General features: G+C 32.3%; 1 protein-coding gene across 6 annotated transcripts in view; it reads right to left on the reverse strand.

Moving 5' to 3' along the window:
- The window catches only part of VPS13A (vacuolar protein sorting 13 homolog A), a 250,147-nt gene that overhangs the window by 218,282 nt on the left and 14,727 nt on the right, over positions 1-17,138 (reverse strand). For all 6 annotated transcript variants that reach the window (XM_079112077.1, XM_079112076.1, XM_079112080.1 and 3 more), the window contains exons 2-8: positions 12,334-12,377; positions 9,954-9,996; positions 7,758-7,853; positions 7,394-7,495; positions 4,220-4,329; positions 3,271-3,330; positions 176-235 (exon numbers count right to left, since the gene is read on the reverse strand). In XM_079112077.1, coding sequence (XP_078968203.1) covers positions 176-235; positions 3,271-3,330; positions 4,220-4,329; positions 7,394-7,495; positions 7,758-7,853; positions 9,954-9,996; positions 12,334-12,377 — 515 coding nt within the window. The remainder of the gene's footprint in view (positions 1-175; positions 236-3,270; positions 3,331-4,219; positions 4,330-7,393; positions 7,496-7,757; positions 7,854-9,953; positions 9,997-12,333; positions 12,378-17,138) is intronic.

A 17,138-nucleotide genomic window follows, 5' to 3' on the forward strand; every position in this document is an offset into this window, starting at 1 on the left:
TTTATTTTCTTTGAAGTATTAATATAAGCCATTCAGAAGTCTCAAATAATTGAGCCATATGACAGAGTTAAGAGAACAACAATGGTTCACATAAATTCTTATCTATGTGTATACTATCATTTATCTTTCTAAAAGTCTTTCATCAAGTCATTGGGTTAATATTTATTTATTTTACCTTACGAACTAGTTTCTCAGTTTCATCATGTAAACATGGAACCCAGTATTGATCAGTGGTCTGAAAAGGAAAAAAAGAAGAGCAGTAAAATGATCATTACATTTGAAATGGCAGAGTGCTAAGTCATTATGACCTAAGACCAATTTCCCCCTGAAAGTGCCATTAAAAACATATCATTCAGAAAAAGACCTTAGAAGATGGAAAGATATCCCATGTTCTTAATTGGCAGAATTAATATTGTCAAAATGGCCACACTACCAAAAGCAATAAACGGATTCAATGCAATCCCCAACAAAATATCAATGACATTCTTCACAGAATTAGAATAAACAATTCTTAAATTCATTTGGAAGAATAAGAGACTCAGAATAACCAAAGCTACCCTAAGCAAGAAAAGCAAAGTAGGAGGTATCATAATACCTGAGTGGAAATTATGCTTACTGAGCTATATTAATAAAAACAGCATGCACTGGAATCAAGATAAAAAAGAAGATGAAAGGAACAGAAGACAAAGAGACAAACGCACATTCCTACCGTCATCTGATATTTGACAAAGGCACAAAAAATATATTTTGGAGAAAAGACAGCCTTTTTAACAAGTGGTGCTGGGAAAACAGGATAGTTATATGTAGAAAAATGAAACTAGACCCCTATCTCTCACCCTGAACAAAACTCAAATTGAAATGGATCAAAGACTTAGGAATTAGGGGCTAGGGTTGTGGTTCAGTGGTTGAGCACTTGCTGGCATATGTGAGGCAAAGCACCACATAAAAATAAATGAATAAAATAAAGGTCTATCAACATCTAAAAAAAAAATTTAAAAAAAAAAACAAACTTTTAGGAATTTGACCAAAAACTTTACAGCTGCTAGAAGAAGACATAGGTTTAAACCTCCATCATATAGGTGCTGGCACCAACTTCCTTAACAAGACCCCCAACAGTGCAAGAAATATATGTGTATATATATTTATGGATATATAGTTACACACACACACACACACACACACACACACACACACATATATACACACATGCACACATAATGAAGTTCTACTCAGTCATTAAAAAGAATAAAAGTATGGACTTTGACAGTAAATGGATAGAAATGGAAGTGAAATTAGCCAAACTCAGAAACTCAAAAATCAAATGTTTTTTCTTTCATATGGGGAAGCTAGAGTAAAATAAAGGAAAAGGGAAAGGAAAGAAAAGAATACACAAAGAACCAATTAAATACAAATTAATAGACAAGGGAGCAAAAGGAAGTCTAGTGGAGGAGGGAGGAAAGGAGGGAAAAGTGGGGGGAGGAAGAAAGAGGGTGGATTGTGAATCAAAATCAAACTCCTTGCACGTATGTGTTTGCTGGGATGAATCCAACTACTATGTATAACCATAAAGCTCCAATAATTTTTAAAAAATATATCATTCAAGCTGGACACAGTGGTGCACATCTGTAACCCCAGTGGCTTGGAAAGCTGAGGTAGGAGAATTTCGAGTTCAAAGTCAGCCTCAGCAATGGATAGGCACAAAGTAACTCAGTGAGACCTTATCTCTAAATAAAATTAAAATAAGGCTGGGGATGTGTGTGACTCAGTGGCTGAGTGCCCCTGAGTTCAATCCCTGGTACCCAAAAAGAAAAGTCATTCAATCAAAGACTATTAATGACCACAGGAAAGTCTCCGCTTTCATGGAAGTCACTAACGGTCAAAAAACAAAACAGAACAAAACAAACAAAAACAAGTAATTACAAATAGGTAAGAGTCACCACAGAGGTTAAATAGTTAGCTAAGAGAACACGGCAGTAGCATCAAACTAAGGAGCTTGCCAAATAAAATGATGACTAAACTAATATAATGAAGTACAGAAGTAGTCTTATGACTAACCTAATTTATGATATGAGTAGTAATTATTGATTCTAAGATCAGTAGAGAATATTATTCAGAACAGGAACAGTTGGTAAAAAGGTCCAAAAGTATGCAAATATGACATGTTCAGAGAAGTGAAACAGCTCAGTATGGCCAAAGAATATAACACAAAACAAAGAAAAGATGTGAAATGTGGTATGTTACTTGGGGTGGGATTACAAGACTTATAAACTGTATAAAGACAAAACTATACCTTCTTCTAAAAGCAATCAAAACCACTCAGGTATTCTGTCCTTACTTTCAACATAACAGCATTTGACAACATCCCACTCACTTAGATTAACTTCTCATTTTTCTGTTTTGCTTAGGGTAGAGTCATGCTTTCAAATGAAATCATACACAAAATCCAACAGATACAAGGTATACAACTATAAAGTGAAATACTATATAGAAGTTAGATTAAATTCTATTACACGTGATAAAACAATTTTTTTAAATACTGTGAAGTAAAAAGTTAACTTTTATAAAAGAAATATACAAAGTATTTATGTAAACTTTTCAAATAAAACTACATTTTTAATGAATATAGTGTATAAAAGTTTTAAAACTCAGAATGGTTATCTCTAGGGAAGGTGAGGAGGGTGACTTGAACACAAAAGGAATTTAAACTTTATCCCTAACTGTTTAGTCCTATAAAATCATTTTAGATTTAGAGCAAGTAACAACTTCAACAACTATTAATATTCAATGCAAGCAAATTTTTCATAATTGTGTTCCTTTATTTAAAAAATTGCTCTATTTCACAATTAAACGAGAAAGTATGTGATAACACTAACGAAGGTAGTGAGAAAATGAATTCTTTGTTTTTCAAGATTCGTCGAAGTTTGAGAAACAAATATTTATTATTTTTACTTAGCACTTATTTATTGCAATTTTGAAAATAATTTTTTTGCAGTGCTGGGGAGGAAATAAATTTTTTAAGTAAACAAAAGTAAAAAAAAATCTAACATTGTAGTTACCAATAATAATAGATCTTCACATTTTAAACTAAATTTTACTTCCAACCAATTTCGGAAATGTGAATTTACTTACCCCTCAATTCTAATTCCGTGTGTGACCTTTCTACAAACAGACAACCAAATGAAACCTATTTCTATTACAGCATACACAAATCAAAGTTTGAATAACTGTACTCCACAATAAATATGGTCATTACTTTTTTAAATGAAATACCTGCATACTGAGATTTTGTAAAGAAATACCAAATGACAGCGGTTTCTCTCGATTTGTGATCTAAAGAAGGAAAAAAGTAAATCTTAGTCAAATTCGTTAACAATTGGACAAAATTCACTTTCTAGAAAAAATTAACTTTCTAGGAAGTATCCTATCTCAAATATCCATTGTATTGCTTCCTTTAAAAATATCTTTGGTTCCTACATTGCTCCTAAAACAAATTAAAATACTAAATATTAACATCTGTGTTGTACCATAATGCTATATCCACAGTGTTTTCTAGTTTCTAAAAAAGTTTAAAAAAGATTGACACAGGGATGTAGCTCAGTGGAAAAGCACTTGTCTAGAATGTGTGAGACTGGGTTCAATTCTCAGCACCACATAAAAATAAATAAATAAAATAAAGGTATTATGTCCATCTACAACTAAAAAAAATTTAATAAAAAGATTGACACAATAATGCTATAAAGCAAATAATTAAGTGTTTAAGAGAACAACAAACTAAGATCAAACAATTAGTTAAGCCTAGATCTACTGATCCCTAGAGCAGAGCTCTTTCTAGGAGATTAAAATAGCATATTTAAAAATACTTAATTGTGAAATCAGTAATTTCCAAGGCATTTTCATTCATGATCTATAGTTTGAACAGTTTAGGAAAATATAACCAAACACCCACTACTAAGAATTGAAAATTACAACACAAATATAAAAAAGAAAGATCATGGAGCTGGGGTGCAGCTCAGTGGTAGAACATGTGCTTAGCATGCATGAAGCCCCATGTTCGATCCCCAGCACACAAAAATAAAAAGATCATGTTATCTTTGGTTTTTTTATCTTTTAACCTCTCAGCATTATTTAATAGGCTATTATAAAGTAAGTGCCAATAAATGATACAACTTACACATGAATGTATCTTTAAAAAATCATCTATCATTTTTAAAATACTTACATCATCTTCATAACGAACATGGATGTTGGAAATTTTCACTTGAAGATTTTTTATGATCTGAGTAACTAATTTTTCTGCAAAAGTGTCCTGTTTCTCTTCTTTCTGTTTTACTACAATTGCAAATATTCCTTTTTTTAAAATTTGAATGAAACATACATCCTATAACTATCCATATATTGAGGTAACATTTTTATACTGTATTGTTTAAGAAAAATATAGAGATTTAGAAATTTAACACTAATAGCATGCTTTCCAAAAGTCTTTCAAACCAAAAACTTTCAAAGGCAACCAAATACATAACATTTTTCAAAAGCTCTTATTTAATAAAACTAAAGTCAACTAGGTAAAATTTACTGGCATTAATTATCGTAATTTATCTGTTAACTATGCCTAAGTATATAAAGAGGAAAACAATGAAGATTATTAGGTAAGAATTATAATAGGCTTAAATTAGAAAAGTCAGTAACAGCAGCAAAGCAAGAATCTCCTATAATTTGCCTGTGCTTAGATGTATAAAATAGTTGAATACAGTATGTTCCTTTTTTTGAAGATATATAACAGAAAATTATATGATCCTATTTTCTCCTTTCAAACAAGGATGAAAGAAGTTCATTTTAGTATCCTTTTAAGAAAATACTGTATCCAGGCATGGTGGCCCACACCTGTAATCCCAGCAGCTCAGGAAGCAGGAGGACTGAGTGTTCAAAGCCAGCCTCAGTAACAATGAGAAGGTAAGCAATTATGAGACCCTGTCTCTAAATAAAATATAAAATAGGGCTGCAGATGTGGCTCAGTGGTTGAGTGCCCCTGAGTTCAATCCCCAGTACCCACCTCTACCAAAAAAAAGAAAATATTGACTATCTTCAGTTTCAATACTTTTCCAGAGGAACATAAAGAATAAATAATTGAGGATTATAATTCTCTCTGAAATATACCTTTGATAACTACTAGTTACCATTCCTTTTCTCTTTTAAAAAGTGACAGTGAAAGCTATGCCCTTTTGTATTTCTAGTCTATTCCTCTCCTAGTACTTTTGGTCTTCTTTAGAGACAATACACATACATTTAGTAAACTACAACTAGTTCAATATGGCTAAAGAATAAAAGAGATGAGATTTGGGGCCAGTTATGAGGCTGGAGAGTTAGATGAGATTCAAATCATGAGAGCTTTTATATATCTTGCTGAAGAGTTTAAACCTTATCCTGATAAGAACAAGATGTCAACAATGAATTTTAAGCATGACCACACACTTATAATTTAGATCTAGTATAACAGGAGGGACTTCTGATTAAACATGGTAGACTGCATAAATTTCTGTAGTCCTCAATAAAACCTCATTAAAGCAAAATAAGCAAAAATAAGGGGAAAAATGGATAAATCCCCAAGGTCAAAGGAAAAAAGATAGGAAAAAGAGCAGGTGACAAAGTAGGTGACACTAGAAAGTAAATGGCCTTAGCCAACTTAAGAAGAAATTCAATTCTAAATGACCACAGATGGAAATACCATTGAAACACAAGATAAATTTAAAAAGAGAATCCTGGAAACATTCAGGTTTGAAACCACACAAAAGAAAAATGGCCATCAGGAGTACGATGAAGGGAGAGGGAGAAAACATAAGAATTGGTTTAAAGTCTGCATAAAAAGTAGTTAAACTTCTAGGTCCTCTCCCTCTCCCAGTCTATTAGCTAAGCAATTTTCACTTTCCCAAACAAGTGAGAATGCAATGGTTTATTCTGAAGAAAATTTACCTAACAGGCTCCAGACTCTGATATGTTATACATGGAGAGGCAGAATTGAGCCTCACACTAAAATAGAGAGATTAAGTAAAATTCTACATAATGTACAATTATACCCACATTCACTCATAATATTACCAAATAACAAAGCTCTGTTAGAAACTATATATAATTAGAGTATACTATTTGGCTCAATAGTAAACATTTATACTACTTGGTCAATCTTCACAGTCCCATCGCTATATCATGCATATACACATAAACACACACACACAAACACACACACACACACACACACACACTATATATATATATATATATATATATATATATATACACATATATAAATATGGTCTAAATTTAATAAACCAAGTAATGGAGATATATCATTCAGCAATATGATAGTTATTTAGGGAGTAGGGTATACGGCTAAGTGAGGGATTTTTGTTTATTTAAATTTGGGTCCTGCAGTACTATTTAGCCTTTAAAGTTATGTATTGTGTATTGAGTTCATAAAATAAATATTTTAAAAGGAAAATGCCTAAAAGACTTAGGAAAGAGAGGACTGGGTCCGGGATGAATGACTACAGAGAGGATATGAAAGAAGTGTGACAAAGAACATAGAATTACATGTGGTACTACCAGAGACTATGCTAAATCTCCACTAATATTTGTCAACAGGGAAAACATTTATTTTGGGAGTTTATTTTTTCATTTAAAAACAATCAATGCATGGCAGGAATAGTGAACTATACATATGCTTTATTTTTAAGATGCTTAGCTATTCGATCAATAACAGGAGTAAAAGATAAATGACTAGATTAGGAAGATGACTTTACATTTTAAAATAAGGAGCGGCTATAGGATGTTTAAGCTAAGAAGAAAAATCCACCAAGGAAAGAAGCAAAGGATTAGCATGTAAAAAGTAGGAGGTGATGGTGTCCAGGAAGTAAGTGAAAACAAAGAGGTACAGGATACCTCTTACACCACTGAAAAGGGATTACAGTAATAATGGACCATGGGGTCTAGTTTAAATAGGAAAAGATGTGAAGTCAGAAAGCAAATCAACAGACTGTGGCAAATATAAACATATCAAGAGACTATAAGTATCTTCAAAAGTGTAAATAACTGGTACAAGGAGAACACAAAAGCAAGGGCTAGAAAGGTAAGAAAATATACTTGATAAAATTAATTGCTATCATTAAAACCTGAACTTTATCCTTATAAACTAGATAAATTATTTGCCCCTTAAGAGAAATTCTGCAAGGTAAAATTTCGGTATACATGAAAAAACACACAAACCACATTAAAATTCCCCATGTAATAAGATTCTCTCATATTTGTTAAATAATCTCAGTGCCTCCAGTGAGATATTCTACTACGAGAAATATTTGTCTTTTTACACTTTCTTATTAGGACTATTATTTTTATTTTTTACCTTGATCAACTACTTTTTGCTTTGTTTCTTCAATTCTTTTTAATTCCTGTTGCTTTGCTTCTAGGAGTTGTTTTTCTTCTTTTAAAGGATCATATTTTATTCCTATAGAAGCATTAAAAGGAAGAATCTTAATACTTTAAACTTAAATATATTCATTCCAAAATTTATCCTTGAAAACAATCACTAATTCAACATCTAAAAAATTTAGAATAAGAGCCCATTTAATTTGAAGTAACATACATATTTAAATATTAAAATATCTCCAAAATACCACCCAAACATTTTGTACAAACACAATTATTAAATAAAAAGGTTTTACCATCTATAAAGAAGAGTAAATCATAATCTTTAAAATTTGACTTACTGGAAGAAGGCACTATAAGTAAATAAATATCTTCTAATACAGCTTCAAATGGTTGAGTATAAAGGTTTTTCCATGGAATTGAAAGTTTAAGATTACCTACAGTTAAAAAAAAGTATAAAAATATTCATCCAACCTACATATACCATCCATCTATATTTTTCCTGCCTTAGAAGAGATCTTTGAAAGATCAATAAGATTAACTATACCCAATAATGGCAAGGAGAGAATATATTCATTGTACCACATGTTTGGAAATGTTTTCTCATTCAACAAATTGTATCCCTATTAGAAATACCAGGAAATATGCTAAGTGGTGAGGATACAATTAAAATAAAACCCACTTCTCAAGAAACTTAGTGTCTAGTAAAAGGAAAAAATAATAATATTAAAGAATGATAGGTACTATGAGAAAAGTATGCAAACACCTTAAATGATTCTCAAAATTATCTTGTTTAGTACAGAGTACTTTCCACTACCATATATTACCAGCAAAAATTACCTATCATTTTTAAAAATTAGCAGGTAAGAAAAAAAGAGGAATGTAGCATCTAAAGGAAATTGATCTATCTAAAGGAACTAGGTTTGATATGTGTGTGTGTGTGTGTGTGTGTGTAGGCTTTATGCATGTAAAGCACATATTCTACCACTGAGTTATACCAGCAACTCCCTCCTGATTTTTTTTTTTACCACTGAGCCATACCCCCAACTCCCTCCTGATTTATTCTTTAATTTTTCTTGAACTGAGGTTAAATTTATATATAATAAAATATGACACTCATTATTGTTAAGAACTCAAATAATGTGGCAAATTTTTAAAAGCTATATAAGATATATTGCCAGTAATACTGTTATACAATGGAATAAATGAGATTATTCCACCATATCCAAATATGCATTCATTGAATTATTATGATACCATAAGAAATAAATGAGGTCAAATCAACTCAGATTATAAGAAATCCTTATTACACATAAATACAACATGGTTATAAGTATTTAAAATATATACATGGATACAATCAAAATCATTCAAAAAGAAAAATGTAAGGGGGAAAAATAATGGGTAACATTTTCCCCTTCTTATGCTAAATTGCCTTTGAATGGGTGGGGGAATGGGACGATGTCTTGGCAATATAAGGTGACCAAAACTTTCTGTGGTACATGGTCTAATATGAACTATAAGTACAACACATAAAACTGTGAAAACCTTCATCATATAATTTATGTAAGCTTTCAAAATACCTATGCCTCAGTGAGACCAATACATATTCAATAGCATTATAGAAATCCCACTTCAAAAATAATATATCAAAAATTTCAAAGTCCCAACTAAAGACACTATCATCTTCCACAATATTTAAAATAAAAACACAATATAATCTAAGAATTATGACAAGTTTTTATCAAACATGTTGAAACCTCACATTTAATCAGTTTCTGCTCAATCAATATACTTAAAGTATACACTATAAATACAGGTAAATTAATACAAAAACAAGGAGATAGGGATTAACTCAAAGGTTGAGCACTTGCCTAGCATATGCCAGACCCCCAACCACCACAAAAAAATAACAGAACAGAAAATAAATAATTAGAAATAAAATTTTTAAAATAATTTTAAAAATTAAAACAAGAAACTGTACAAATATTTTCTGGAAACCGAGAAAAAAACATCCAGAGCAGAAACAAGTTTTCAGACTGACTCCTGGCTACAAGTGCCTGGATGATCCAGACCCTCCTCCTTACACCAGTTACAAATCAGAATACAGCAACAGTAACTACTCAGAAACCTACAAAACAAAGACACTGTCTGTTGGCTCTCAACTCAATTTTAAAACCTACTACAGGCCTGGGATTGTGGCTCAGTAACAGAGCATGTGTGAGGCACTGAGTTCCATCCTCAGCACCACATAAAAATAAAAAAATAAAATAAAGGTCCATCTACAACTAAAAAAGAAACTTTTTTTAAACAAAAATAAGAATTATTAAAAAAAACCTACTAGACTGTGTCATTTCTTAATTATGAAGGTATCAAGGACTAGGCAATGAGTACATAAATCTCACAGTATTTTTAAGGCATACAACTAAATCCTATACAAACAAGAACATATGATAACTTTATTTTAAGGAAATGCTCAGAAATATTTAAAATATCACAGTATAGGGCAAGAAGGGCACTCCACTAATACAGCTTACCTATATGACCAACTTTAACTTTAAAGGGCACATCCAGTTGACTCTACCAAGAACAAACAAATAAATACGTAATACATTAATAAATATAAAGTTCAGCAACACAGAAAACTAGTTTTTTCTTCCAAAAATTACTCAAGGGTATTTGAATTACCTGCTCATTATCTTCAACATTTATTTAAATTTACAAATATATAAGTAAAATATTATTCTCAAGTCAATAAAATTAATGGAGGCTTCTCTTTCCATAAAAAAAAGTATAAGGATCCGCATTCCTGCTTCCCAAAGAAGCTACCCATACCAGACTAATTAACACTTTTATATTATTCTTTTAAAGGTGAGAAATTCTACTTTCACTATGTGCTTCAAGAAATATTTTGCAAAAAAAATTTTTTTTCAAAACATTTCCCCCCATTTAATATCAGAAGGAACAGTCTTTACAATAAATGGTGCTAGAAAAATTGTACACCTAGTTGCAAAAATATGTCTTATACCAAAAAATTAACTCAAAATGGAGTAAAGAACTAAATGTAAAAGCTAAAACTATAAATGGCTTAGAGGAAAATATCAGGAAAAATCTTCATGACATTAAATTTAGTAATGATTTCCTGGATAAGACAACAAAAGTACAGGTAATTTAAAAAATAGATGAATTGGCCTTTATTAAATTAAAAACTGTGCATCAAAGGACACTGTCAATAAAATGTTAAGTAACCATTAAAAAGGGAGAAAATATCTGATAAGGGGTCAATATGCAGAATATATAGATTGCCAAAAATTTAACGACAACCACAACAACAAAACCTGATTATCTAAAAAATTATAAAGGGCTTCGACAGACATTTCTCCAAACACACAAATGGTAAAAAGCACATGAAAAGAGGTTCAATATCATTAGTCATTACTAATTTAAATTGATTACTAAAATAATGACATATCACTTCACACTCCCATTGGAATGGCTGTTATCAAATAAAAGCAGAAATAACAAATGATAGAAGATGTAAAGGATATGGAGAAATTCTTTTTTTCTTCTTCCTCATTTTCTTTTTCTTTTTTTTTTTTGGTTCTGGTGATTGAACCTAGTAGTTCTTTACCACTGAGCTATACCCCTGTCCTTTTTACTTTTGAGACCAGGTCCCAATAAGTTGCTGAGGGCCTTGCTAAATTGCTGAGGCTGGCCTAGAACTTGCAAACCTCCTGCCTTAGCTTCCTGACTTGCTGGGATTACAGGCATGCACCATGGCACCCAGCAAGAATATGGAGAAACTGGAACTCGTATTGCACTACTGGAGGGAACAGAAAATGGTGCAACAGCTATGGAAAAAAAATCTTTGGTGGTTTCTAAAAAAAATCTAAATATAAAATTATCATGACCCAGCAATTTTACTCCTAAATATATACTCAAAGAAGTTGAAAGCAGCATCTGGAATGAACACATGTACACAAATATCACTGTAGAATTATTCACAAGAGCCAAAAGGCAGAAACAACCCATGTGTTCATCAATAGCTGAATAGATAAACAAAATGTGGTCCATCTGTATGTATATGTGTGTGTTATTATATGACTGAATAATATTACTGTATGTATGTGTGTGTATATATATATATACACATATTATTATTATTATTCATATTATTATTCAGGAATATAAAGGAATGACCGTGACCGTCAACATGCTACAACATGGATGAATCTTAAAGACACTATGCTAAATGAAATAAGCTAGACATAACTGGACAAATATGACATGATTCCATTTATATGAAGTATTTAGAATAGGCAAATGTACTGGGGTGGGAAGAGGGGATTAAAAATATTTTTAATGAATATAGAGCTTCGGTTTGCAATGAAGAAAAAAGTTTCAGGGTCTATGGGGAGAGGGAATGGAAGTTATTGTCTAATGGTTATAGTTTCTCCTGGAGATGGAAAAGGTATGGAAACAGGTACTATGAAGGTTGCACAAAATTATGAATGTAAGTCATGCCACTGAATTGAACATATTAAAATGATATTTTAAAAAGGTAAAAATTGGAAGACAAATTAAACACTAAAATAAAACCACACAGAATAAATAAAAATATAACTTTTTATATATGTATGCAAGAATTTACTTATTCATGGCAGTGTCGGGGTCTGAACCCAGGGCCTTGCCCACACTAGGCAAGTATTCTACCATTAAGCCACATTCAAGTAGTGGGAAAAAAAAACATTGTCAGTTTGTGCTTTTAGGGAAATTTAATATTCATCTAACAAAATACACACTTTATAAAAACAACTTCCAAAAAGTTTTCTCAAACTTACATAATTTAGAATGGCAAAGTGAATTAGGAAGAATATATCAAATGCACTAACATAATTTTTTATAATTAACACCTACCAGGGCATTTTCTTTAACTTCCAGGTTCTTGAGGGCCACATCTCCTAAAAAAGATCATTATAAAAAATAAATTAAAACATTCAAATAATTTTCATTTTAAAAAATTAAGTATGCTTCATTCCTGAATATCATACTAGGAAAGAATAATCACAAATAATGTACATAAACAAAATAAAATCTACCTTTTTTTTTTTACTACCTTACTTTCATTCTTTTGCATAGTCTAAGATGGTATGTTTGATCAAAACTTATTGAAATTTTTTTACCTCTGCAGTTGTAGCTCAACATTAATGTATACAAATAATTTAATCAGAATAATACAAACAACATGAATCTACCAAAGTAGCATAATACAAGATCAATAAACAAAAGGCAAATTGTATTTATATGGGCAATGAAGAGTCTGGAAAGAAATTATAAAAGTGTAAAATCAGTGAGCACACAGATATCCAAATATAAAACTCAAATTCAAATACAAAAATATTTTTTTAAATAACAGAATAGAATGCCCAAGAACTGCAGGATGATATATTATTTTTCCGGGGGGGGGGGGGGAGATAACATTACATACATATTATATGTAATGTGATATATTTGGAGTAATAATAGCTGAGAAATTTCTAAAATTAATGATACAAATACCATAGATCCAGAAAACTCAGAGAACACCAAGAAGGATAAATGCCCCAAGAATCCATACCTAGACATATCACAGTCAAACTGCAGAAAATCAAAGATGATCTTGAAAGAAAGCAGAAAGATAAAAATAAACACCTACAGAAGTGCAAGTATAAGAATTTCATCACAAATGATGAAAGCAAAAATTGAGGAAAATACTGAAGTGTTAAAAATTAATAACCAACCTAATATACCATATCCACTGAAATATTCCTTCAAAAAAATTAAGGGAGTGATGAAAGCAAGAGGGCATTCCAGGAAGCTCTAGGTCCTTATTCCCTCAAGGAAACATCACATAAGCTACAACAAACTTTGTGTAAACTGGTTAAGAATCTGCCACAAACAAGCAAATACCCAACCAAGATGAAAGCAGAAAATATACACTTAAAAGAGGAGGAAATTTCATGACATTTTTGCTCATCCTTGCCCTATTCCCCTCTCCAAACATATGGTAAAGTTAGGGAAAATCCACCCAAACCTTGAATCTTCTCTTGGGATGTAAAGAAAATAGTGTAACTTGTTTGCCATGTACTGACCTATCTGGGGACTACTGAAAGAAATGGTTTTCTGTCTTACATGACTCAGATCTCAGGCAAAGGTAGTATATTTGGATATCAGATTGAAAGCCACGGAAACCAGTGGCAGACACCATAACACATAAGAGCTGCACAGAATTATAGCCTGTGGAAGTTTGATCCAAGAGATTATGGGTAAAGAAATACAAAAAGAACATCTATGGCACAAAGAAGTAGGTGAGACGCTAAGGCATATTAAGACATTTTAAAAGAAGTTGTAACCTGGGTACAGTGAGTGGCCCACACCTGTAGTCCCAGCAACTCAGGAAGCTGCAGCAGAAGAAACACAAGTTTGAACCCAGCCTCAGCAACTTGGCAAGACCCTTAATTAGCAATTTAGCAAGACCCTGTCTCAAAATAGTAAAACAAAAACTAGGGATGTAGCTTAGGGGTAAAGCACTCCTGGGTTCAATCTCCACTAGACAGACAGACAGGAAGTAAGTAAACAAGCAAGAAAGCAGGCAGGCAGGCAAGCAAGCCGCTGTACATCTGGGGGAACTAAGGAAAAAACCCACAAACGTAAGCCAAAAGATCATGCATGCCCAAAAGAGGGCTGAGAAGACCTTAGGCCTTCATTCAGGGCTCTCTAGTGAAGGCTCTCTTAAGCACAGTCAGTCTATAGACTGAGAGATGGCTCTTTTGAAATGCCCCGTTTTTAACAAAATTATGCATACAAAGAAAGAGAAAAACATGATCCATTCCAAGGGAAAAAAAAACTTCAGGAAACCAACACTGAAGAATCAGGCTCAGGATTTACAAGAAAAATGACTTTAAAACAACTTTTAATTATGATCAACAAACTGAAGAAATGCAAGGCTAGAGAATTTAAGGAAATCAGGAAAACAATAAAGACTATCTACAGAGTTAGACATTATTTTTTTTTAAAAGACCAAATACAAATTCTAGAGCTGAAAAGTACGATTATCAAATTGAAAAATTTGCTACAGAAAAATTAATAGCAGGTTTAAACAGGCAGAAGAAACTGTCTTAAAGATAAGTCCTCTCAAATTGCAGAGTGAGGAGCAAAAAAGAAGAAAAGTAAATAAAGCCCAAAGGACTTACAGGACACTAACAAATGTATCATGGAAGTCTTAGGAAAGATAAAGAGCAGAGAGCTCTTTGAAGAAATAATGGACAAAAATTTACCAAACTTAAGACATGAATATACAAATCCAAGAATCTCAAGAAATCCAGATAGGGTAAACCTAAAGATTATCAGATTTCTCAGCAGAAACTTTGCAATCAAAATCAACAAGATAATATATTTAAAATACTTTAAAAAAAATGAACCAAGATTATATCCAGTTAAACTCTCTTCCAAAAATAAAAGAGAAATTAAGATATTCCAAGATAAACAAAAGCTGAGCAAGTTCATTTCCATAAAGTCTACCACTTATAAGAAATTCTAAAAGGAAACCTTCAAGTTGAAAAGAAAGGACCCCACACAAAAATTTAAAAATCACATGAAAAGTACCAATTTTTCCAGGAAAGTCAAACGAGGGCAAATATAAAATTCAGCAGTTTTATAATGTTGGTTTTGTATCTCTACCTTATATTCCTTTACAGGGTTTACAAGACGAAAGAACAAAAAATAATTATAAGTGTATGTTAATGGGTATACAACAGAAGATGTAATTTGTCTCATCAATCAAAACATAGATCAAGGGGGGATGCATCCGTCAAGATGTTTTTGTAAACAATTCAAGTTAAATTGGTACTTGTATAAAATACAAAGTTATAACAGAATGTCATATGCAATCACCATGGTTACCACAAAGAAAATATCTGTAGAATAAACTCAAAAGAGAAAAGGGAATCAAAACATATCCCTACAAAAATAATAACTAAACACAAAAGAAAACAATAAGGGGCAGGTGAGAGACAGAAAACAAACAAACAATCAAACATATAGAAAATGTCTGCCAAAAAGACAATACTAAGTCTTTCCTTATCTGTAATTACTTTAAATATAAATGGTTTAACTCCCCAACCAAAAGACAGAAATTGGCAGAATGGATTAAAATAAAACAGCATTCAACAATATGCTAGGAACACACGTAGGTTAAAAGCAAAAAGATAGAGGGGCACAAGTCTGTAATGTCAGCAGCTCAAGGAAGGCGCTTAGCAACTCAGTGAGACCCTGTTCCTAATAAAATATACAAAAAAAGCTGGGGATGTGGCTCAGTGGTTGAGCACCCCTGGGGGTTCAACTCCCAGTACTCAAAAAAAAAAAAAAAAAAAAAAAAAAGGAAAAGAAAGAAATCCCATGCAAAAAAACAAAAGAGCAGGGGATATCTATGCTAGACATTTATCAGACATATAAGCTTTAATTCGAAATCTGTTAACTAAGAAACAAAGGAAAAGATATAATGATAAAAGTGCCCGGGTACTTAACAAAGAAGACATATAATTACAAACATATATGCAACAAAAAAACATGAGACTGCCAAAATACCGTTATAGTTTGGATCTGGAATGTCCACCAAAGGCTCATGTATTAAGGCTAGGTCTCCAGCAGAGGGTGCTTCCTCATGTTCTCTCTCTCTGTCTCTCTTTTCTTTTCCCTTCCTTCTTTCCTTCCTCCCTCCCTCCCTCCCTTCTTTCCTTTCTTTCTCTCCTCTCCCTCCCCACCCCCTCTTTGTGCTTCCTAGCTGAGGTGAGCAGCTTTCCTTTGCCATGCCGTTTCCTCCTGATGTTCTGTCTTACCTTAGGCCCAACCAATGGAGCCAGTAAACTATGGGCAGAAAACTGTGAGTCAAGATACATTTTCTTCCTTAAACTGGTTTTCTCATGTATTTCATCACAGGAACAGAAAGCTAACCACTTATATGAAACAAACATCAACAGAACTGAGGGGAAAAACATCACTGCAATAATAATAGGAGACCACCATGGATAAGACAACCAGACAAATTAATAAACAGAAAACCCAAACAACACTATTGGGCAATTGGAACAAACTTTACACAGAACACTCCACCAAAAAATAACAGAATATACATTTTTTTTCTCAAGTTTTTGTGTACAATTCAAGTTAAAATGTACATGGAATATTCTCTAGGATAGAATATATGTAAAGTCACAAGTGTCAAAAAATTTCATGAGACTGAAATAACATATCTTTTCTGAGAACAATGGAATTAATCTAGAAATAAACAGGGAAAACAGAACAATCCACAGATTAATGAAAATTAAACAAGCAATGGGTCAAAGAAAAAATCACCAGAGAAATTAAAATATACTTTAAAATGAAAACAACATACCATTATTAATGGGATGAAGTGAAAGAAGTGTTAGGAGGGAAATTTATAGCTATAAATGCTTATATTAAAAAAGAAAAGCTGAGCATGGTGGTGAAGTCAAGGAAGGAGGATTGTAAATTTGAGGTCAACCTGGGCAAGTTGGTGAGACCCTGTCTCAAAGTAAAATAAAATAGGAGGGGTTGGGGTGGGGCTCAGTAGCAGAGCACTAACCTGGCATGGCAAGGCCCTGGGTTCAATTCCCAGTACCAAGAAAAAGTAAGACATAAAAAGTATTCCAAATCAATAACAT

This window comes from Sciurus vulgaris, assembly GCF_902686455.1.
Source record: "Sciurus vulgaris genome assembly, chromosome: 15".
In the NCBI taxonomy this organism is placed as follows: Eukaryota; Metazoa; Chordata; class Mammalia; order Rodentia; family Sciuridae; genus Sciurus; species Sciurus vulgaris.